General features: G+C 44.2%; 1 protein-coding gene across 1 annotated transcript in view; it reads right to left on the bottom strand.

Annotated features, from left to right (window-relative positions):
- Window positions 1-22,901, bottom strand: part of ITGAL (integrin subunit alpha L) — a gene marked incomplete in the record, with an annotated part of 162,072 nt that overhangs the window by 97,908 nt on the left and 41,263 nt on the right. The window contains 4 exon segments of the mRNA XM_029606803.1: window positions 6,366-6,522; window positions 16,291-16,436; window positions 17,687-17,817; window positions 18,827-18,941. Coding sequence (XP_029462663.1) covers window positions 6,366-6,522; window positions 16,291-16,436; window positions 17,687-17,817; window positions 18,827-18,941 — 549 coding nt within the window.

The following is a 22,901-nucleotide window of genomic DNA, read 5'->3' as shown; positions in this document are numbered from 1 at the left end:
GAATATCTCGAAGAGTCTAGGAGCCTTCTAGCCTTCGCCGGCCGCGCGCCAACGGCGGCTGAGCGCCGATTACCCTCCAAATTTATCTGGAGACGCGCAGCAATGATGTCACTGGGGCACCTCCCCCTGCCGAGCTCCCAACAAGCGAGAAAGGTGTTCCGGGGTCTCTCACCTCCCTCGGCAAGGTCAGTCTCAGCAGGCACCCCCCGATTTGGAGTCCCTCTCTCGGTCTCTCCTCCCGGACTCCAAATTCCCGCGTCTGCCGTCCAAACTTATCTGGAGACGCGCAGCAATGATGTCACTGGGGCACCTCCCCCTGCCGAGCTCCCAACAAGCGAGAAAGGTGTTCCGGGGTCTCTCACCTCCCTCGGCAAGGTCAGTCTCAGCAGGCACCCCCCGATTCGGAGTCCCTCTCTCGGTCTCTCCTCCCGGACTCCAAATTCCCGCGTCTGCCGTCCAAACTTATCTGGAGACGCGCAGCAATGATGTCACTGGGGCACCTCCCCCTGCCGAGCTCCCAACAAGCGAGAAAGGTGTTCCGGGGTCTCTCACCTCCCTCGGCAAGGTCAGTCTCAGCAGGCACCCCCCGATTTGGAGTCCCTCTCTCGGTCTCTCCTCCCGGACTCCAAATTCCCGCGTCTGCCGTCCAAACTTATCTGGAGACGCGCAGCAATGATGTCACTGGGGCACCTCCCCCTGCCGAGCTCCCAACAAGCGAGAAAGGTGTTCCGGGGTCTCTCACCTCCCTCGGCAAGGTCAGTCTCAGCAGGCACCCCCCGATTTGGAGTCCCTCTCTCGGTCTCTCCTCCCGGACTCCCGACGCCAAGGTTTCTTACATGATGTGTGATTGCGATTGCTGATGGGAGGGGGTGGATTTGGGTGGGTGAGTTTGTGTTGTGTTGGAGTGAGATTATCATGAATTCAGTTTTTGAGGAGTTGAGTGCAAGATTGAGGTTGGTGAGGAGGTTATTTTTAGCGGAGAGTGCAGTTTCCCAGGTTTTGATTGCATTGGCTATGGAGTCTGTGATAGGGATGACGATTTGAACATCGTCTGCATAGATGAAGTGGGTGAGGCTGAGTTCGGAAAGGAGATGGCAGAGGGGTAGTAGGTATATATTAAACAGAGTCGAGGAGAGTGAAGAGCCTTGGGGGATTCCTTGGGCAAGGTTGATTGCATCAGAGTCGTGATTCCCTATTCTGACTTTGTACTGGCGGCCTTCTAGGTATGAGGAGAACCATTGAAGTGGGGTACCTGATATGCCAATTTCAGAGAGACGTCCAGTAGGATTTTATGACTTATGGTATCAAAAGCCGCAGATATGTCTAGTAAAGCAAGGAGGTATGACTGGCCCTTGTCTAATCCTTTGAGTAGGTGGTCGGTGAGGGAGAGGAGGAGGGTTTCTGTGTTGAAATATTTGCGGAAGCCAAATTGTGATTTTTGGAGGATATTATTATTTTCTAAGTATTCAGTAAGTTGTATGTTGACAACTTTTTCCAGGACTTTTGATATAAAAGGCAAGTTGGAGATTGGATGGTAGTTGGTCAGATTAGTGGGGTCAAGTTTTGGTTTCTTTAAGATGGGTTTAACTATTGCTTGTTTTAGTGCGGAGGGGACATGTCCCAAGGTGATGGATCGGTTTATGATGAGTGTTAATGGTTGGGATATGGCTTTGGGAATAGAGAGGAGGGGTTTTGTGGGGATAGTGTCGGATGGGTGAGATGAAGGTTTCATTTTTCTTAGGATGGATTCTATTTCAGAGGGGGCTGTGTTTTCGAAAGAGTTTAAGGTGGCTTGAGTGGATATTTTAAGTGCATTAGGTTGTGAAGATGTGTTGGGGAAGCGAGCCATGATACTTTTAATTTTATCATGGAAGAATTGGGCTAGGTCCTGGCATTTTGTTGCTGCTAGTTCATCTGGCATGGGTGGAGGGGAAATTTTTGTAAGGTCCGAGACGTAGTTGAAAAGGGCTTTGGGGTTGAAGTGAAAGTTATGTAAGCGTTGAGCATGGAAATCTCGTTTGGTTTTAAGGGTGTTCACTCGGTATGAGTGTAGGAGATGTTTGTATGTAGCTAGTTGGGTGGGAGAGGGGTCTTTGCGCCATGTCCTTTCTTGTTTTCTGAGGTTGTGTTTAGAGTTTTCAGCTCGGGGATGTACCAGGGTTTTTTGGTGTTCGAGGTGGGATTGAGTTTTTTATATTGCAGTGGGCAGAGGTTGTTGGCAATGTTGTTGGTGAGTTGGTTCCAGGATGAGGGTGCAGAGTCTGCATCAGTTGAGTCTAGTTTGACACTGTCATTAGTGAGGGCCGTGATGAGGTCGTCCCTGGAGCAGGATTTACGAAAGGTGATTGCGTTGTGATTATCTTTTGTAGATGGGATTGTGGTTTTGTTTATGATGAAGCTTGTCCTGGCCACTGTTGGAAACAGACCTGGCTTGGCCACTGTTGGAAGCAGGAAACTGGCCTTGATGTATGCTCAGTCTGACCCAGTATGGCAAGTCTTACGTTCCTGTGTTAACAATTATGGCAGATAACGTCAAAACTTGCAAAATATAACTCTCAGTTTAAATGGAGTTCTGTTTCTTAAAATATGCTGAAATGTAGGTTAATTAAACAAAGATAGTTCTTCTCTTATAACAGGCTCCCAACGAATTTCTACCCTATCAGTCTCCCAAACAAGCTTCTTCCTTAGGTCCATCACTGAAAAATGTGTGGACTACCAGCTCTTTCCCATTCCAGAACAATTTATGGATGGTTATGAAGAGACCTCCTTAGATGAAGTCTACTCACCAGTCCCATGCAAAACTGGTTCCAAACTTTTATGACTTCAATCAAGAGCCTGAAGGCGTGGTGACTGTTGACATTTTAGCTCAAGCAACTTTCACACAACTCTCTCCTGTTCTCTTAGACACACACTCCATTCTCTGTCTCACTTTCTCTATACCTCCAACTGGATAGTCACACCTTTCCTCAAATTAAGAGGTAGATAGGATCAGAGGCGTACTAAGGGGGGGCAAGGGGGGAGGAACACCTTGGGTGAAAACAGGGGGAAGGGTGCTATTGCCACGGTCTTGCGGTGGCACGGAGAAGTAATGTACTGGCAGCGTTCCTACTCCTCGCCAGCAAAAGTGAGGCCCTGCCATGCCACCGGCCTTTACCTGGAGCTGGCGGCAGATGAAGAGGCCCTGCCATGCCGCCGACCTTTCTCTGGAGTCGGCGACAGATGAAGAGGTCCAAAATGTGTGTGTGTGAGAGAGCGAGAGACTGGCCCTTTGAGAATGAGTGCCTGTGTATGAGAGGGTGTATGTGTGTGTGTGTACGAGAGGGTGTTTGTGTGTGTATGAATGTATGAGAAGGTGGGTGTGCGTGTGTATGAGAGGGTGTGACTGTGTATGTATGAGAGGGTGCCTGTGTGTGTGCGTGTGAAGGTGTCTGTGTGTGTATGTATGAAAGGGTGCCTGTGTGTGTATAAGTAGTCCCGTTTGTGTGTCTGTGAGTGCCTGTGTGGGTTTTTCTGAGACAGCGTATCTGTGCATGTGTGCCTGTATTTATGTGTGTGAGAGGGGTTAAAGTTTGTGTGTTCTCCTTCAATCCACAACAATCTCAGGACGACCAGAAATCTAAAGGTCCCAGGTATGGAGAGCGAGAGATTTGTTTTATCCTTGTTAGTTTTAATTATTAGATATGATGTGTCTGTTATTTTGAAATATGTTATTAGTGTTTGGTAATTCTATTCATCATGTTTTGATATGTATAATTTTTTAGCATGGTTTTCCTATTCTGATTGATTTATATTTCTTGATTTAATTTTTTGAGGAATAGTGAGGTTTTGCTTTTCCATTATTGCACTGCATTCAGAATCTGGCTTGTTGTGGTTTCCAGTTCAGTTTTTGTCTGCATGTGAGTGTGTGTTAGTGTGTGAGAGAGAGAGAGGAAGGATATGTGTGAGAAAGACAGGAAGGATATGTGTGAGAAAGAGAAAGGAAGCATGTGTGTGGGTGGGAGAGAGGGCGCATATTGTGTGTGTGTATGCATGCCCCCAGTCTACGTCAATCTTAGGATGACAGATATAGAGAGCGGGAGATTTTTTAAATCCTTATTGTAATTATTGGGTGTTATTTGATGCATCTACTGTTTTGAAATATTTTATTGCTTTTTAGAAAATTTTAAAATTATATATGGGGGGGAGGGGGGGGGGGGTGCCAAAGGAAGTATCTGCCCCGGGTGCCAAATACTTTAGGTACGCCTCTGGACAGGATTATACCATTCCATATTCTGGAAGTGGGCCTGCAATCAGACACAGGGCCACACAATTTCCTGCAACTTCTGGAATAGAACAAAATCATTAAACCAAAAAGCACAGTGGAACCATTGCCCATTTCTTAAATTTAGCAGTTAGAAACCCCACCCCCCCCCCCCCCCAGCAAGTTTTCGTTTGCATAATTTCTTGTGGACTTTCCCGCTCTCTGAAGTTATAGGAAATTAAATCCTTGGGGAAAAGATGCACTATTTCAAAATTTAGCAAGCAGACTGACTCACAGCCTTTTTGCACTTGTTTTTCTTTTGCATTGTGCTTAAATTTGGCCTATGGCGATAACTCTGCAAACACCTCACACACTGCGACCTCAATATGAAGCCATTGTTCATCATACACTGAGGGTCAGCAGGAGCTCTTCCCGAAAGGGAGCTTATAAAAACAGCTCAAAACAGCACAGGGAAATGGGGGAAATAGGAAAAAATTGCTAATAAAATAGACATTTTTTAAAGTACTCCCTCTTCTTTCAATAGCTACACTTCCATGACTGTGGCCTGTGTATATATAGACAGTAATGTTTAAACAGGCAGGCACACATGTGCAGGCATTCGTCGGCCCGCACCCGAGGACGTGGCTAGTTTATAACGTACGCGCATACGAGCGTGCAATTTTAAGTGGACGTGTCCCTATGTGTACAAATCCCACTTCTGCCACGTAAGCCATGCGCGCCAATGCCATCACCAGCTTTACCAGTTCGTTTCCAGTGCGCCAAGGTAAGAAATAGGACTTTGAAACCTGCCGAGTTTAATAACCTCTCTTCTCACTCGTTAGCCCCGACCCTTAAAACCCCGCCAATCTGTTTATTTGTCCTTATTTTATGGCTTGCACGTCATCCACAGCAGAAGAAAAGTTACGTGGCAGGGGACCCTGGCGTGCGCCTGTGCGCATACGCATTTGCTGGCAGATTTCAACGTGAAACCTAGGAACGCCCATGCCCCGCCTCCTTTTCGGAACTTTTCATTTGTGAGCCTAGCAGCGAGTATACGCGTACTCGGGCGTCTTTTAAAATTTGCTCGGCGCGTGCCGGCCCAACTTGTCCGTGGATCTCCCATTTTGGGGGCGCGCCGTGCCTTTTAAAATTCACCTGGTAGTGCATACTGGGAGGACTGGGATATTTATGAGAGCCACATGCCATTCACAAGTTTTCAAAACACATGCTGATGCTGCCATTCTTCTGTGTTTTGTGATCACCTTTGAACAACAATGTTATTTTTCTCCTGGTTCAGATCACAAAAGCAGGCACAGGTGGCAGAGTGCATTTATTTTGTTTTAATTTTTTGCTTTAAAAAATATATAATAATAATATGGGGGGGGGGGGGAGACTCCTACTCAGAAGTGCCAAAATCAACTTTAAAAATAATTTTTAAAAAACCACAAAAAATACTCAAGAACAAAATTCATAATAGAAGTAAGACGGGAGAAGTGGGGGACACTAAAGGCCCCCCCCCCACTTCCTAAGCATTTTTTCCCATAGAGACAGAATGGGAGAAAAGCCTTAGCAAATCAGGCCCTGAGTTTGTAGCCAGCAAAATGGGGAGGGTGCACAAAAACACTTCAAGAAAATAAATAAAAACTAAAACACAGGAAAAAAAATCTCATAAGGGAAGCACGGGCCAAACACCACCTCAGAGACAGCTATAACTCAGGAATTTACCAGAACTGAAACCTAAATGTTTTCATTTTATTTTGGTTTTCTTTGGAGCTGGAGTGTTGTTAGTGCAGATGCCTGAAATATTGAAAATGAAATTTATCTCCATGCACAGAAGCCACTTCCAAGGCCGGCAGAGGCATGAGGCAGGGTTGGCGGTGGCCTAGGGCTCCGGAAGTGGGCAGGGCGGCAGAGTGGCCGGTAAGGGCGGCAGTTTTGAAAGGACGGATGAGATGAGAAGTGGCACGGGTGAGGCACGGAGCTGGAGTGCATTTTCCGGTTTGGGCTATGTAATTCTTTGAGGAGCTGTGGTCGTTGTCGTATGCGATTTGAGAGAATGAGAGAGATGAGGTGATGACACCCTTCACCCTTCACCACCGGCACTGGCCACTTCCCACTGCCTTACCCCAATGATGTAGCGGACAATGCCTCTCTCTTCAGCCAGATCTACTGGATTTGGCTTGTAGACAAGAGCTCCATCGCTGGCGTCTCCATCAGTGATGATAATCATGACCTGAGTGGCATCCTCCCTGGCTCCCGCTTCCTTGATGAAAATGTTGTTCCTGAGGAATGGAAGGAGATTCACAGATGCAGTTACTATGGTAATGACATAGCGAGAAAAGGTCGAGCAGTCTAAGACATCTGAGCTCTACAGCGGTTCCCCATGTAACCCTACAGCGGTTCCCCATGTAACCCAGAGGAGGGCAATAAGTCCTCAACAATGCGTTAATAATTTATAGTAAAATAGAGATAGACATATAGGGGCAGATTTTAAAAGCCCTACACGCATAAATCCAGCTGGATTTATGCGCATAGGGTGGTTACGTGCGCCGAGCCTATTTTGCATAGGCCTGGCGACGCGTGCAAGCTCCAGGACACGTGTATGTCCCGGGGCTTGAAAAAAGGGGCGGGGTGTGGGCGTGGCCAGAGGCCTCCGTAGGGCCTCTAGGTCTGGGGATTGTGTGCTGGCTCTTGGCCGACAGGCACAACTTGAAAAACAAAGGTGAGCGGGGGTTTAGGTAGGGCTGGGGGGGGGGGGGCGGGTTAGGTAGGGGAAGGGAGGAGAAGGTGGGGAGGCGGAAGGAAAGCTCCCTCCGAGGCCGCTCCGAAATCGGAGCGGCCTCGGAGGGAAAGGGGAAAGCCATCTGGGCTTCCCTAGGGCTCAGCACGTGCAAGTTGCACTAGTGTGCACCCCCTTGCGCGCGCCGACCCTGGATTTTATAATATGCGCGTGGCTGCACGCATGTTATAGAATCGGGCGTACATTTGTGCGTGCCGGGTTGCGCGCAGAAATGTACGCCTGCGCGTACTTCTTAAAATCCGGCCCATAATTCTGATAAAATATAATACTAGGTCAGACCAAGTGTCCATAAAACCCAGTATTCTTCCTACAACCATGACCAATCTAGGTCACAAGCACCTGGCAGGATCCCAAATAGTAAACAGACTCATGAAAAAAAATGCTCTTAATAGTGCAAAAAAAGTGAATATATTTGATCCTTGGACATTTAACTAAGCACTTAAAAGGTTCAGACTGGGAAAATTGTCCGTGATATTTGCTGAAGGTATAGTTAAGCTCTGAAAAGAAAGGAACTAGGAAAAAGTGAAAACCACATGTTACTATACGAACATTACATTTGTACATTGGAAGAACTACTGACAAATTTTTATTCACTTCTGCAAAATTTATTCTGAGGCCTCAGAGTAATTCCCTATGAAGTGTGATATGAAGTGAATGCATAGTCACGTGACGCAACATTTTGCAGATATGAATTCCTTTGTATGTGTCTATCATTTCAGTGAAATGTTATTGAACTGTACTGGTTGAAAAATGTATGAATGTAAGCTTTCTCCATGAATTGTTTGCTTACAGCATGGACAATATTTTCCCAATAAAGCTTAGTCCCTTAATAATGTCTTAAATATTACAAGCAAGAATTTTCTACCAAGTTTGTTGTAGCAAGATGCTAGATACTACATGCTCATTAATATACAATCGTTAAAAAGTAACTCATATATGAACATTTGAATAAAAAATATGAAAGATAGATGAAGATTTGTTAATTTAAATTTGCTGCTTATAAAGTGGAGAATCCCTTTAAAAATATTGATGCTGATTCATTATTTGTAAATGATGAGGTTCCTCGCTTCATTGTGATTTTATTAAAAATTATGGACCTGAGAGGATCTTGCAATCAGCAGGCCAGTGCCTCCTAGAGGTGCATTCAACACATATCTTTCTCCTAGTGGAATACAGAGAGAGGATTTTTGTTGCTGCTGGCCCAGTGGCATGGAACTGTCTACCTGAAGTACTAAGGAAGTCTGTCAGAAATCTTTAAAAAATTAATTAAAAGCCTATCTTTTTAATCGGGCCTTTGGCTAATCCATAATTTATCTTCCTGGTTATTAATGGCTCTTATGATTTTCAGTGGTTGTCATGATTTCGTGTTTTATGACTAGTGTTTTATTGATTAGCGTTGCGTTCGTGCCTGCTCTTTGCACTCGCTCCACCCTCTCTACCTGTGTGGCCACTCCTTCCAGGTCTGAAGGACAGCTTGCGACCGCGGCATCTCCCTGCCGCGTCTCTCCGGAATCCTCGGGTGACCTGATGCTGCGGATCCACCATGTTCCTGATGACGTAAAAGCGCGCACGCTCCAGAGTTTGTACCGGCAAGGGCGCGAATCTCGGGGGCATCCCCCTGTAATGACATCATCCGCTTCCAGCTTAAAAGGTTTTTGTTTGCAACTACGAATCGAGTTAGCAAGGACTCGAATCATACTCTTCTTGGATACGATTCGCCCAAGCTACTCTGCCTTCTTGTACTTACCAGGGGTACCCGCTCCTCGGGGGCCTTGCTCTCTCTTCTTGAATTCAGATTGCTAAGACGGGATCCGATACTCGCTCCTCGAAGGCCTACGTCCCTGAATGCTCAGAAGACTCCTTACTGCCTGGAAGCGATCGCAGACCTGCACACTGTGAGTTCGATTACAGATAGGAACCAGTACTAGCTCCATGATGGCCTATGTTCCTAATCTCTGAAGACTCTCTTGTGTCTAAGACGTTATCGCAGGTACGGAGATCATGAGTTGTTATTCCAGACTGCATATAGGAACCAGTACTCGCTTACAGCTCCTGTTCTTGAATATACTGAAGACTCTCTGTTGCATAGAAGCCATTACAGATATCTACAATTGTGAGTGTATCATCTACTACTGGTTATGTATCCAGCATACCCTGTCTACTCACTACCTATAGTCTCTCTCTACAGCTCAGCAACCTAGAATTCGCAATTCCAGTACAGTATCTGAAGGACTTCAGCCCTGCCAGGCACATCAGCTCACTACTGCCACCTCTGGTGGTTCTACTTCCTGTCTAATAAAGAACTATCTGTGTCGCCATACTCCAGCCTAGCCGGTGGTCCCTCTCAGGATATCCCCCTGGGGGCGCTGTCATCTGCCATCGGCCCAAGGATTCACCAATTTACATTAAGTGTTATTTCCTTACACTGCTGTGCGGTATCATACACACTGCCACTCTGTGGGAGCCAACCCACAATAGATCATTAACTCCGCCTACAGAGTATTACAAATTGCTAGCTCCTCCCCTTGGGGGAGCAGCATTGAACAGATTGCTAACTCCTTCCCTCGAGAGGGGCTGATCGATAACAGATTGCTACTCCACTCCCCTGGCGGGGCTGATCGATAACAATTAGCATGCTTATTTATTTATACTTTTAAGTTTTAATATGTTTTCCCTTGTTTTAATTCTCACTTTTTGTTACTCATTTGTTTTTATTTGGCTCTTCGTCCTCCAGCCCTCTCGGGCGCGACGAATGCAACCCCCCTGAGGATCTAGATTCTCTTGAGCGAGTGGGACCTGCCCCCGTTCCCGACGGCAGAAGACCTGGACCCCGAGCTGTCTGAGGGAACTGAGGGGCACCCATACCCTCCTGCTGAACCAGATAAGCCTGGTGAAGCAGGAGGATAAAATCCGGTGAAAAAAACTTAAGCAGACGCAGGCATAGGAGGGACCTGGTCTCCTCCAGGCTCCAGTGGCAAATTCTCCTCCCTATTTGCCCCCACTGAAACCCCTTGTTTCACCCTGCCCCTCCAAAAATGGTGGTGCATGCGAGTCCAACGACAAAATGGCCACTGCTCCCACCACACAAGAGCCGGCAGACCCAGCGCCCTGGGGGACATCCAAATCGGGCCCGACCGCGGCTACTGCGCGCTTCTGCATCCTCCTCCATTTCGGAGGCGTCAGAAGAAAGGAGGACCCTTCCCCCCCCCCCGCCCGAAATGCACTAACCGTTAGCTCATCCATCTCAACCAAGTAGGGAAAGGTTCCTCACAGGAACCAATCCCCTGGGAGAAAGGCTCACCCGAAAAAGAAAAAAGTCAAAAAGTCTAAAAAAGAGACTGCAGGTTTATGCACCAGCCACCATTTGCTGGAGACAGAGAAATACTGAGCTACTGCAGGTGGCACCAGGGCTTATCAAGCAGTATCAGCAAGGCTCTTCTCTGTCTCCATCTGCTGGCAGGGATGAATAAACCCAGGAATCTGGACTGATTGGGTTCGTACAGGGAAACAAAAATACACCAAATTGTAAGCCTTGTTACTACAGTTTACAAAACCCCCCATCTTTCTATGTTGCCTGGTTGTTGCTGTAAGGGGGGGATTTTTTTTTTTAAACAAAATCCCAACCCCCAAAATATTATAGGTAGTGCCACCGGTACTGCCTATTCTATGCTGCTTATATCCATAGGGATGTGCAGGAGAAAAAAAATTCATTTTCATTTTCGGTTCACTTTCTGACAGCGGGTAACAGTGCACTCAGCTGAGTGCACTACTGTATTGCATCGGCCCCAAAGAAATGGCTAGAGATTGAAAAAAAAAAAGTTGCTTATAGGGCTCCATACCTCCACTAGCTACAGAAGCTGTGGCTTTGGGGATGGAGGGAGGACATGATGCACACACTCTTACCAAGTCTATAGTTCCTGCTCTGGTTGGCATTGCACTGGTTTACCAGGACTTGGGAGAATGACAATGCCTTTACTCCACCTACTGCCACCGTCCCCCTGGGAGTGCCACCTCGTGCAATTACACGGTATGCACACATTCGGTTGCGCTGGGCCTGAACATCACACAAAGTAGGCCACAGAAAGATTAAACAAATAAGGAGAGTGTATGGAGCCCTGAGGGACTCCATACACTCTCCTTATTTGAGGACCACAGTATTCTGTCCCCAAACCAATATGGTTTTCGCAAAGCCGCAAGCACCGAAACACTACTACTCTCTCTCACGGACTACCTCATTTCTGGAATTGATAAAGGCCAAACATTTTTACTAATCCTCCTAGACTTCTCGGCGGCCTTCGACACCGTCAATCACGCCCTCCTTCTAAAACAACTGGCAAACATTGGATTGACAGGTGCTACACTAAACTGGTTCAAAACATTCCTAGAAAACAGAGGATATAGAGTCAAAATCCACAATAAAGAATCCCAATACCACCCTTCTAACAGAGGAGTGCCGCAAGGTTCATCACTTTCACCCACGCTCTTTAATGTCTACCTGTTACCACTATGTCAACTTCTTACAAAATTAAGCCTGAAACACTTCCTGTTCGCAGACGATGTACAGATCGTGATTCCCATAAAAGAAACAATCTTAAAAACAATGGAATTCTGGGACAGTTGCTTATTAGAAATTAAACTTCTCCTCACCAGCCTAAACCTCGTACTCAATGCTTCGAAAACGGAATTCCTGCTCATATCACCGGAAAACAATAACTCACTTCCAAAACCACCCACACTCCTTCAAACAACCCACGTAAGAGATCTAGGAGCTATCTTAGACAATCGTCTCAACCTCAAAACATTCATTAACCAAACCACCAAAGATTGCTTCTACAAATTACATATTCTGAAAAGAATTAAACCACTTTTCCACGCTCAAGACTTTAGAACAATCTTGCAAGCAATAATCTTTTCTAAACTAGATTATTGCAACTCATTACTACTAGGCCTCCCAGCTTCTTATACCAAACCCCTTCAAATGGTTCAGAACTCTGCAGCCAGAGTGCTTACAAATTCCAGGAAAATTGACCACATCTCCCCCATCCTCAAAAACCTCCATTGGTTACCTATCCACTATAGAATCATGTACAAATCCATCAACATCATATACAAGACCATTAACCAACACACACAACTCGATCTACAAATACCACTTAAAAAATACACTTCCGCCAGACCCATCAGGGAATACTACAAAGAGTCACTCCAAATTCCAAATGCCAAAACCTTCCAACATAAATCCTTGAGTCTCAGAGCCTTCTCTTCAGCAGGTCCATCTCTTTGGAACTCTATCCCACCGGATTTGAGACAGGAACCATGCTCTCTAACATTTAGAAAAAGACTAAAAACTTGGCTTTTCAAAAAAGCATTTCCAAGCCTTGAATAAAACCTCCACTCTTCAACACAAACTCGCATGCAATAACTGGATCTAAATAAGAATCCAACTACCATAAACTTACGCACATCATTACCTGCGGAGTTTTATCATATTATTATCATTCACTACTGTGTTATATTTATTCTCTTGGTTACTTATTTTACCGTTTCATATTTATGTACTGTCCCATTTATTCACATAGGCTTATTTATTCACTCCGCTATACTACTACACTAATTGGCTGAAATGTAAATATTGCATTGTTCAATCTCTCCCCTCTTCCAGCTCCAAGTTAATTTTCCCTGTTTTATTGTAACTTTCTCACCCTTCAATTGATTCTCTGTATTTAAAGTTCACAGTTCTATTGGGAATATTGTTATCACGTTACCTTATGCTTTTCACACATTGTTAATTGTAAACCGGGTTGATGTGATGCCAGTCATGAAACTCGGTATAACAAAAACAATAAATAAATAAATAAATAAATACTCCAAAACCCGAGGCAAGGACCAGGACTGTCCCGAGATCACCTGCTAGGAACTATTGCAAAGACTTAAACCAATGCCAGACCTTCCCAGCAATCCCTACCAATCTCATTTGTGACAACAGCTGCTCATGATTAACTGTATTAAATGCTGCTTTTAAATTTAGAAAAGCCATCACCATATTATGACCCTGATCTAGTTATTTAGAAACACTGTCCAACCAAGCAGTCAGAACTGCTTCAGGTCACAGTCTTTCGAAAGCCTGACTGACAGTTCTCCAACACTGAAAACTCATCTAAAAAAATCTAACAGTTGCAAAGCCTCCACTTTTTCCAACACCTTGTCCCAAAAAGGGCAAGTTGGAGACTGGTCTACAATTTTCTCTAACTGTGGCATCCAGAGACGATTTCTTCACAAGTGGTTTAATAAATGCTCTCTTCAACAGCTCTGGAAAAGAGCCCTCATTCAAGAAAGCATTAGCCAATAACACCAATCTCGCCAAAAGAAAGGCTTTTGCAGACTTAACTAATGCCGATGGACAAGGGTCCAAAATACAGTCAGACAACCTCATCCTCTTTAATGCATCAACTAACTGCTGAGACCTTCTCAATGAAAAATCCTGCCATGTCACCAGAGGCGGATTCCCGATGATGACCGGCCCGGGGATTCGCCGCCCAGGCTGGCCCAGGAGATACCACGTGGTCTGCCGAGCGCGGCTCTGTCACGGCCACGCTCGGCAGACCACGTGACTAGAGAGACCGGCCCACTGGAGGATGCCCGATCCCCCGATAGGCCAATCCGCCCTTGCATGTCACAGCACCCATGTCCTTCAACAGAGGGAACAACTGCCTTGATACAGAGGGCCCATCTCCCCACCTCTTTTACCATCATCAATCTCTCGACTGACTCACTTGATGATCACTCCCAGCTACCACTTCCAAAGCTACCTGAACATCATGCTCAACTCCCCCCGACCCATCCTCCTCCTCCATCTCTGCCACCACATTCGCTATTTTTGGTCGAAAGTGCTCAGTCAAACCCTCACACTCCTCCTCCACATTCCCAATATTCAAACAGATGTAACCATGTCTGATTTTGCCCCAATTACATCTATAGTACTTGAAGTTTTCAATTTCCTAAGAACAGTAGGAACCATATATATACCATAGATGTAACTGGGATTTCCTCAGAGGCCCTGACTCCTTTCATATCATATTCAAAGATATTATAGTGTTGAAATTCTTCCATCCGAGAGGTCTAACAGCTGTATTGGTCTACCTTTGCATAAAAGAGAAAACAAAAGGTTCCTTGTCATCGGGTTTGTGTGCATACATATCGGAATGTGTATTAGCGGGGTTAACTGTTGTTTACTTTAAGTTAAGCATTCTCTATATAAGATTCATATCTGCTGAGTTAATTGTCATTATTACTGCATTGTTACCTCTTTACTCACTTCCCATGGCATCTGTCAGATTTTGCATTGTATTACCAATGCTGGTTATTTTATGCGTGTTACCATCAGTGCCTTTTGCCTAATCGCGTTCCCATTTTACCCACAAACTATCAGTAAAATTATTTTCTCCATCTTGGTGTGGTAGTTGCTTATGATATATAGTGGGACAGATAAGGAGTTTCCTGAGAAGGGCACAGGTCGTGGCATTGGGGGTAAGGACACTGTCTTGACCCCTCCAGGTTTCAAACACGTAGGTTTATCTAATTGTTCTTCTGTGGTTATTTCCCCTTTCCTTGTCTTAAGGAATAAACACAATACCTCAGAAGGGGGTTGCATATGGAACACGATAAAGGCAGGAAAACAGATGGGGCATGAGAGAGACAGCTGGAAGGGAAAGAGGAAAAGTCAATTGGTTGAGGAGTCGGAGAAAGATGGCTGGTTACGAGTGAGAAACCAGAAATAGAGGCCTGGCATGGCACGACTGAGAAATAAGATGGGAATAAAAATAGATGAGATGTAAAAGAATGAGAGGTGTGAAGTGGTGACAGATGGAAGAAACAGAGAATAGAAATGAGGAGAATTGACATAGAAGGGGGGAAAGAGAGCTGGACAAGGGAAGAGAGTCAGAGAAATAAAAGTAACATGGAAAAAAACACAGGGAAAGGAGTCAGGAGAAGTTAGAAGATGAAAACAGAGGAGAAAGAATAAGATGTTGAGAAAGTTAAAAGGTAAAATGATTTTGTGGCTTTGGAAAGTTCTTAATTATTTTCATTCTAGGTCTAATACCTGACACTTGTTAGCTCTGTGCTCTATAATTTTGGGTAGGGGTGTGGTGCATGCACAGTGCAGCCTTTGGTTCTCTCTCTGGCACATCCTACCTCTGTCTGCCTGAAGGCCATAATCCAAACTTGGGCTGTCTGAATATGCAATAGAGACTTTCGTCTCAGCACTGGCATGACCCAGGTGGCAAGCCATGTTATGGCAGCACCTTCTGCTGCCACCACCTCCCAGATTACAAAGGCAGTGATTGGAATATATTAGCTTTGGGAATGGGTATCTCCTCTGTCTTTGATTATTGCTCAGTATAGAAGAAAATGCATTTCTGGTTTTTTACCTCTAGTGCTGCACCACATGCAGAATCAGACTTCTAGAGGTTTTCAGGACGGTTTTTGTCTGCATAATTTTATTTCTTCTTTGTGATCACATATTCTATATTTGATGAAGACATTTCTGGGAATAATTTTTGAGGTACTTGACATGCATAAAACTCAGTTTTATGTGCTTAAGTGGCTCTTTAAAAACAGCCCCTCCGCATATGTACATAAAAGTCTGCAAGGAACACGTACTTTTATGCGCATACTAAATAGGTGTTCTGGGAAGCAGAGTTGAGGCAGGATCAGGATCATGCGCATTGATGTACATGTGGTAAATTATACCTCCTTGGGATCAGGTGTAACTTCTGTGCATATGACCTCATGTGTACCAGGCACAACCCTCAAATTTTTAAAGTAAACTTAAGAATAAAAATCACATATAGCACATTCATCAGGCACTGGGACATGATTTCTGAATGATATACAAAAGAAAGTAGGGAGGATAACTTTGAAACATGGGTGCACGTGAATACACATGTATATGGGCAGGCAAAGCTCTACGCCTACATTTTATAGGAGAGCACACGGGGGGGGGGGGGGGTGTTTGATGTATTTTTATATTCCTTCGCCTTGGCTGTGGCAGCTTGCCAGTCTCTGCAGGATTGAAAACCCCTTTTTCACAGATGCAAAACACATCTCTCAGATCCAGATGCAACTCGGTCCACATTGTAAGGCTCCAACACATGAAAAGCTTGCGGGGGCAGGAACCTGGTTTGTAGTAGCTTGCTACATATATATATATATATATCCCTATTCATATAGGAGCGGCTCTGATACTTACACCACATACTGTATTCCTTTGAAAGTATGGGTCAGACTCTTCATTTGGATGACTCTGGACAGAAGCTTTCTGGGATCCTTCATCTGCCGAAAATCGCTGAAGTTGAACTCTGTTTTTATATCACTTGAAAACTGCACTGCTGCAAACTGAGGAAAGAGGCAGAGAAAGAAAGAGAGGCAGAGACAGAAATGGAGAGAGACAGACAGAGGAAGATTTTCAATTTTCATCTTTGTCTACAAGATCTTCACTTTAAGCTGCTGCAATATTTTGTCTGAGATTGCTTGACCTTGGCAAACTTTATCTTAGGTTATTTAATCTCCATGGGATTTTTCCCCAAAAAATTGACATTTCTTTTTTTTCTTTCCTTGCAGTACAGAGTCCTTGTAGCAATATTGTTTCTGAAGAAAAAGTGATTCTTTATAGATTGTGTTACTTTTTATTGACCCAACATACTGTAAGAATTATCCAAAGATAATCTGGTACATGAACTTTGCGATAACATGGATCTCTCCCTTAGATGTGACCACATCTTTACATAATTTTTTATTTGGTCAAATAGAAGGTGTCATATAGAGGTCAGCTCTGTAGTTTGGGCCATAGCACTATGTGCTCAGGTCCAGAAATGGATGGACAATGGCAGCCCAAAGAGCGACCGCCAAAGATCTGTCTCAGAGGAGGTGCCCCTCCAGCTGTAGATAAGTGTATAACCTAAGCCACTCACTCTTGCTGAAAAAAAAACGAGAGGAGCAATAGATAGTTGAGGCAGAAAATGGGAGAAAAGAACAAAAAATGTGTGATATATGGCACTCAAATATATTTCAACTGAGCTAATACCCCTCCCCCCCACATACACACTCACACCTGCACCTGTCTGTGTCGCTTCATGTTGCAGGAAATAGCGTTCTTTGTATGCATGTAACAATATATGCAGGCCTTTAGCTTTTGTATTAATTCTGCTTTTCTCACTCATTCTGGGTGAGGACACAACAAAAGGAAACAAAAAAAGGAAGAAAAAAAATCCCACATCTCAAAGTACAAAACAAAAAAATATAGGAGAGGATGGCAAAAGTTGCAACACAACAGAAAAAGGCTAATTGGCCTAATTCAATATAAGAATTAATAAAGTGACTGATAAGAGCTTGCAAGCTTCCATGAAGTTCAATCATTTACCACCTCAAAATTCATCCATTTTTTTTTTATGTATAGATTTTCAATAATTGCACTTAACAGTCCCAAGATCCCCAAGGATGGTCATAAATAACCCGATATCAACCAATGCTTTGGCAGATTCTGCTTCAGGAGGATCTACAATCAACGTGCTTATCCAAACAAGAAGCTCATCCCTGGTCAACAAAAGCAACTCCCCTACCCTGAGCTCTTCCATGCCAGTAATTACCTCCACTGAGCTGTTTCGTAGGCCATCCATTACACTGGACATAAACTCTATGATGCCACTGAACTGCTCGTTGGTCATGCTGCTTGAGCCATCAAAGAGGAAAACCAGATCCACGTTTCTCTTCACACATTCTGTTGAGGGGAAAAAAAAAAAAAAGAGAGAGAATCCCCTTAGCTCTGGATAAGCAGGGAATAGGACTGGGGCCACTGAAGGCCCAGGACAGTCCCCTAGGACCAGGAATAGCGCCTTACACTGGAGGTCATCTTCATCTCTGATGTAGGGTATTCCAGGGATCTTAAACAGCTGCATCTTCTACTAATGTTACAGTAAAGTTACAGGCAATCAGAAACAGAATTAGTCACTCCTGCATTTGCCACATTGCATCTCTGTAGTTCTAATGTCTCCTAAATAGCCGGAGCTAAAAATTCATGCAAGATAAAAGGGCCGGACTCTACTGAATTCTAGACTCCTTTTAAAATAACTAGGTAGTTAGACTTAGAGGTAGGCTAACCTGACCAGATAGTTTTATGTCATGAAGGACAGACTAAGGGGGTTATTTTCTAAAGCTAGCGCACGCGAAAAGGGACTTTTCGCATGTGAAAAGTCCTTTTTCGCATGCGATAGCTAAATCGGGGAGGAGTCGCCACTGGAAGGGGACGCTGCGACTGGGGCGGCACTGGGGCGGACGTTGCGAAGACAGCGCGGATGGCGAAAAGGTAAGGAGCCTTTTCGCTTCCAATTTCGCACCCAATAGCACCACCTTTTATGATGGCGCTATTGGGTGTGAAAGCCGGCAACGATCGCACCGCAGAGGTGCGATCGCTGCCGGCTCTCGCAGGCCCGCCCCCCTGCACCGCGCGATTCATAGAGCTGTGCGACATTAGAAAATCCCGGCCTAAGTCAATCTTGGTGCATCTGAGGAATTGCAACTCCAATTTTTCTAAGAACTGTAGGAATACAAGTCCTAAAGATGCAATGGCTCACGCTGTCCTGATACCTGTAACCAGTTAGTAACCTTAAATGATAAAATGATGCAGTAAACATGCCAGTAATCCAGTAGAAGACGCTCACTCCCAATGGAGTCAGGTTGTCCAAGATGGATCACATTCTCATTGCTTCACCTTCCTACCTATTCCTTACTTTGATATCCAGGTGTTAGCTTCCAGGGGCTTTCACTGAGGCTCTTGAAGACATAGCAGACACCACTGAAGTACAAGGTCTTGTCACATTCATGGGGAAGTCCTGGCCCACAGGTCTGAAGGAAAGATACAGAAGGTCAATTATACCTAGGGCTTCTGATTTTAGATGTTTTTAAATTGCAAATGTAGGTGTTTTTTTCCCAGCTAATTCTGGGTTCTTTGGGGGGGGGGGGGGGGGGGTACCAAAAATCAGTGTTTATTGGTGTTTTTGCAACATAGGTACAATTCTCCGGTACCTTTTCCAGCTGAATCAAATACATATATTTGTGCAGCTAATGAGCTGTTAGCATGGAAGAAGCACAAAAACAAAGTGGAGGAGCCAGGCTAGGCAATGGATGGGTGAGAGAGTACTAGCGAAAGTGGTGAGAGAGTACTAGAGAAAGTGGAGTTCTAGGGAGGGGTGAGAGAGTACTAGTGAAGTTTTAAGGAGGGGTGAGAGAGTACTAAAGAAAGTGGAGTTTTAAGGAGGGGTGAGAGAGTACTAGGGAAAGTGGAGTTTTAAAGAGGGGTGAGAGAGTACTAGAGAAAGTGGAGTTTTAAGGCAGGGTGAGCGAGTACTAGAAAAAATGGCATTTTAAGGAGGGGTTAGAGAGTACTAGAGAAAATGGAGTTTTAAGGAGGGGTGAGAGAGTACTAGAGAAAGTAAAGTTTTAAGTAGGGGTGAGAGAGTACTAGAGAAAGTGGAGTTTTAAGGAGGGGTGAGAGAGTACTAGAGAAAATGGAGTTTTAAGGAGGGGTGAGAGGGTACTAGAGAAAATGGAGTTTTAAGGAGGGGTGAGAGAGTACTAGAGAAATTAGAGTTTTAAGTAGGGGTGAGAGAGTACTAGAGAAAATGGAGTTTTAAGGAGGGGTGAGAGAGTACTAGAGAAAATGGAGTTTTAAGGAGGGGTGAGAGGGTACTAGAGAAAATGGAGTTTTAAGGAGGGGTGAGAGAGTACTAGAGAAAATGGCATTTTAAGGAGGGGTTAGAGAGTACTAGAGAAAATGGAGTTTTAAGGAGGGGTGAGAGAGTACTAGAGAAAGTAGAGTTTTAAGTAGGGGTGAGAGAGTACTAGAGAAAATGGAGTTTTAAGGAGGGGTGAGAGAGTACTAGAGAAAGTGGAGTTTTAAGGAGGGGTGAGAGAGTACTAGAGAAAATGGAGTTTTAAGGAGGGGTGAGAGAGTACTAGAGAAAGTAGAGTTTTAAGTAGGGTTGAGAGAGTACTAGAGAAAATGGAGTTTTAAGGAGGGGTGAGAGAGTACTAGAGAAAGTGGAGTTTTAAGGAGGGGTGAGAGAGTACTAGAGAAAATGGAGTTTTAAGGAGGGGTGAGAGGGTACTAGAGAAAATGGAGTTTTAAGGAGGGGTGAGAGAGTACTAGAGAAAATGGAGTTTTAAGGAGTGGTGAGAGAGTACTAGAGAAAGTGGAGTTTTTCCAGTGTTTATTTTATTTTTGCATTGGGATGTTTTATTGGGGTTTATCAGTTAAAATCTAATTATGTACAGTACACAGCCACGCTGAGGTGAGACAGCACAGGAGGCATGAGTTTCCTAACTCTCGAGCCGATACGCACAGGCCACTCTCCTGTGCACACGATTCAGTATTTTAATTTATTAAAATTAGGCCCGGCGGTAAAAAGAGGTGCTAGGGACACTACTGCGTCCCTAGCATCTCTTTTTTGACAGAAGCGGCAGCTGTCAGTGGGTTTGACAGCCAACGCTCAATTTTGCCGGCATCGGTTCTCGAGCCCACTGACAGCCACGGGTTTGGAAACCGGACGCCGGCAAAATTGAGCATCCGGTTTTCGACCCGTCAGCCGCGGGCCCATTTTAAATTTTTTTTTTTTTACTTTTTTTAACTTTCGGGACCTCCGACTTAATATCGTCATGATATTAAGTCTTTCCCGGTGCCCGGAGAAATTAGCGCCTACCTTTGGGTAGGCGCTAATTTCTAAGAGCCTACCTTTGGGTAGGCGCTAATTTTAATTTTAATAATTAGCTAATTTCTAAGAGCGCTAAGAGCCAAGAGAAACAGATAAGTATGAGAAAAAAGAAGTGTGAAGCTTGCTGGGCAGACTGGATGGACCGATTGGTCTTCTTCTGCTGTCATTTCTATGTTTCTATGTTTCTATCTGTAGGTTTAGAATAAATTGATGTAGTCAACCTTCCTTGATCCTTAAACACTCTCAGATCTAAAAAAGACACAGATGTTTTGTGACAAGTTAAAGTAAATTGCAGATTGGCATCTAAGGTGTTGAGCCATATAACAAAGTTATTCAAACTACTCTCTGTTCCCTTCCACACCAAAAAGATGTCATCAATGAACCGCATCCATGTTTGGATGTTTGGCCAAAATTCAGAATCATATACCTTAGTCTTTTCAAACTCAGAGACATATAAACATGCCAGCGATGGGGCCATTGTGGCTCCCATTGCTGTCCCTTTAATTTGTTTTAAAAATTGATCTCTATATTTAAAGTAATTCTCTGTTAAGGCTATAGTAGCCAACTCTGTGATAAAACTTACTTTCATCATAGATAGATCTTGAGAGAGCAATAACTTCCTCACTAATGCCAATGATGCTGCCTGTGGGATATTTGTGTACAAGGCAGTAATATCCAAAGTCGCTAATATCGTATGCTCACCCACTTCTGTAATTGCTTGTAATTTCACTATAAAATCAGCAGAGTCCCTGATATATGACCGACTTAACTTGACTAAAGGATTCAAAAAAGTATCTACATATTTCGACAGAGGTTCTAAAATGGATTGAATCCCAGACACAATTGGGCGTCCCGGAGGAGACACCAATGATTTATGAATTTTTGGTACCGTATAGAATACCGGAATAGACGGATGTAATTCCACCAAAAAATCTCGTTCCTTTTTAGTGATCAATCTCTGCTGGACTGCTGTATCCACAACCTCAATGATCCTATCTTGTAACCATTGTGTAGGATCTCTCTGCAAAGGTCTATAAAAATCCCTATCCAAAAGCTGGCACTCAACTTCCTGATTATATTTCTCAGTATCCATAACGACAATGCCCCCTCCCTTATCTGCCAGTCAAATCATAATTGAATTATCGTGTTGTAAATTATCACATGCTCTCCTTCCTTACCTGAAGACTGGAGGATAGCAAATGTAACCCCAATATTTAAAAAGGGCTCCAGGGGTGATCCGGGAAACTACAAACCGGTTAGCCTGACTTCAGCGCCAGGAAAAATAGTGGAAAGTGTTCTAAACATCAAAATCACAGAACATATAGAAAGACATGGTTTAATGGAACAAAGTCAGCATGGCTTTACCCAGGGCAAGTCTTGCCTCACAAATCTGCTTCACTTTTTTGAAGGACTTAATAAACACGTGGATAAAGGTGAACCGGTAGATGTGGTATACTTGGATTTTCAGAAGGCGTTTGACAAAGTTCCTCATGAGAGGCTTCTAGGAAAAGTAAAAAGTCATGGGATAGGTGGCAATGTCCTTTCGTGGATTGCAAACTGGCTAAAAGACAGGAAACAGAGAGTAGGATTAAATGGACAATTTTCTCAATGGAAGGGAGTGGACAGTGGAGTGCCTCAGGGATCTGTATTGGGACCCTTACTTTTCAATATATTTATAAATGATCTGGAAAGAAATATGACGAGTGAGATAATCAAATTTGCAGATGATACAAAATTGTTCAGAGTAGTTAAATCACAAGCAGATTGTAATAAATTGCAGGAAGACCTTGTGAGACTGGAAAATTTGGGTATCCAAATGGCAGATGAAATTTAATGTGGTTAAGTGCAAGGTGATGCATATAGGGGAAAATAACCCATGCTATAATTACACAATGTTGGGTTCCATATTAGGTGCTACAACCCAAGAAAGAGATCTAGGCGTCATAGTGGATAACACATTGAAATCGTTGGTTCAGTGTGCTGCAGCAGTCAAAAAAGCAAACAGAATGTTGGGAATTATTAGAAAGGGAATGGTGAATAAAACGGAAAATGTCATAATGCCTCTGTATCGTTCCATGGTGAGACCGCACCTTGA

This window comes from Rhinatrema bivittatum, chromosome 6 (assembly GCF_901001135.1).
Source record: "Rhinatrema bivittatum chromosome 6, aRhiBiv1.1, whole genome shotgun sequence".
Classification (NCBI taxonomy): Eukaryota; Metazoa; Chordata; class Amphibia; order Gymnophiona; family Rhinatrematidae; genus Rhinatrema; species Rhinatrema bivittatum.
The sequence above is the reverse complement of the archived record's forward strand: the minus strand, read 5'-3'. Positions and strand labels throughout refer to the sequence as shown.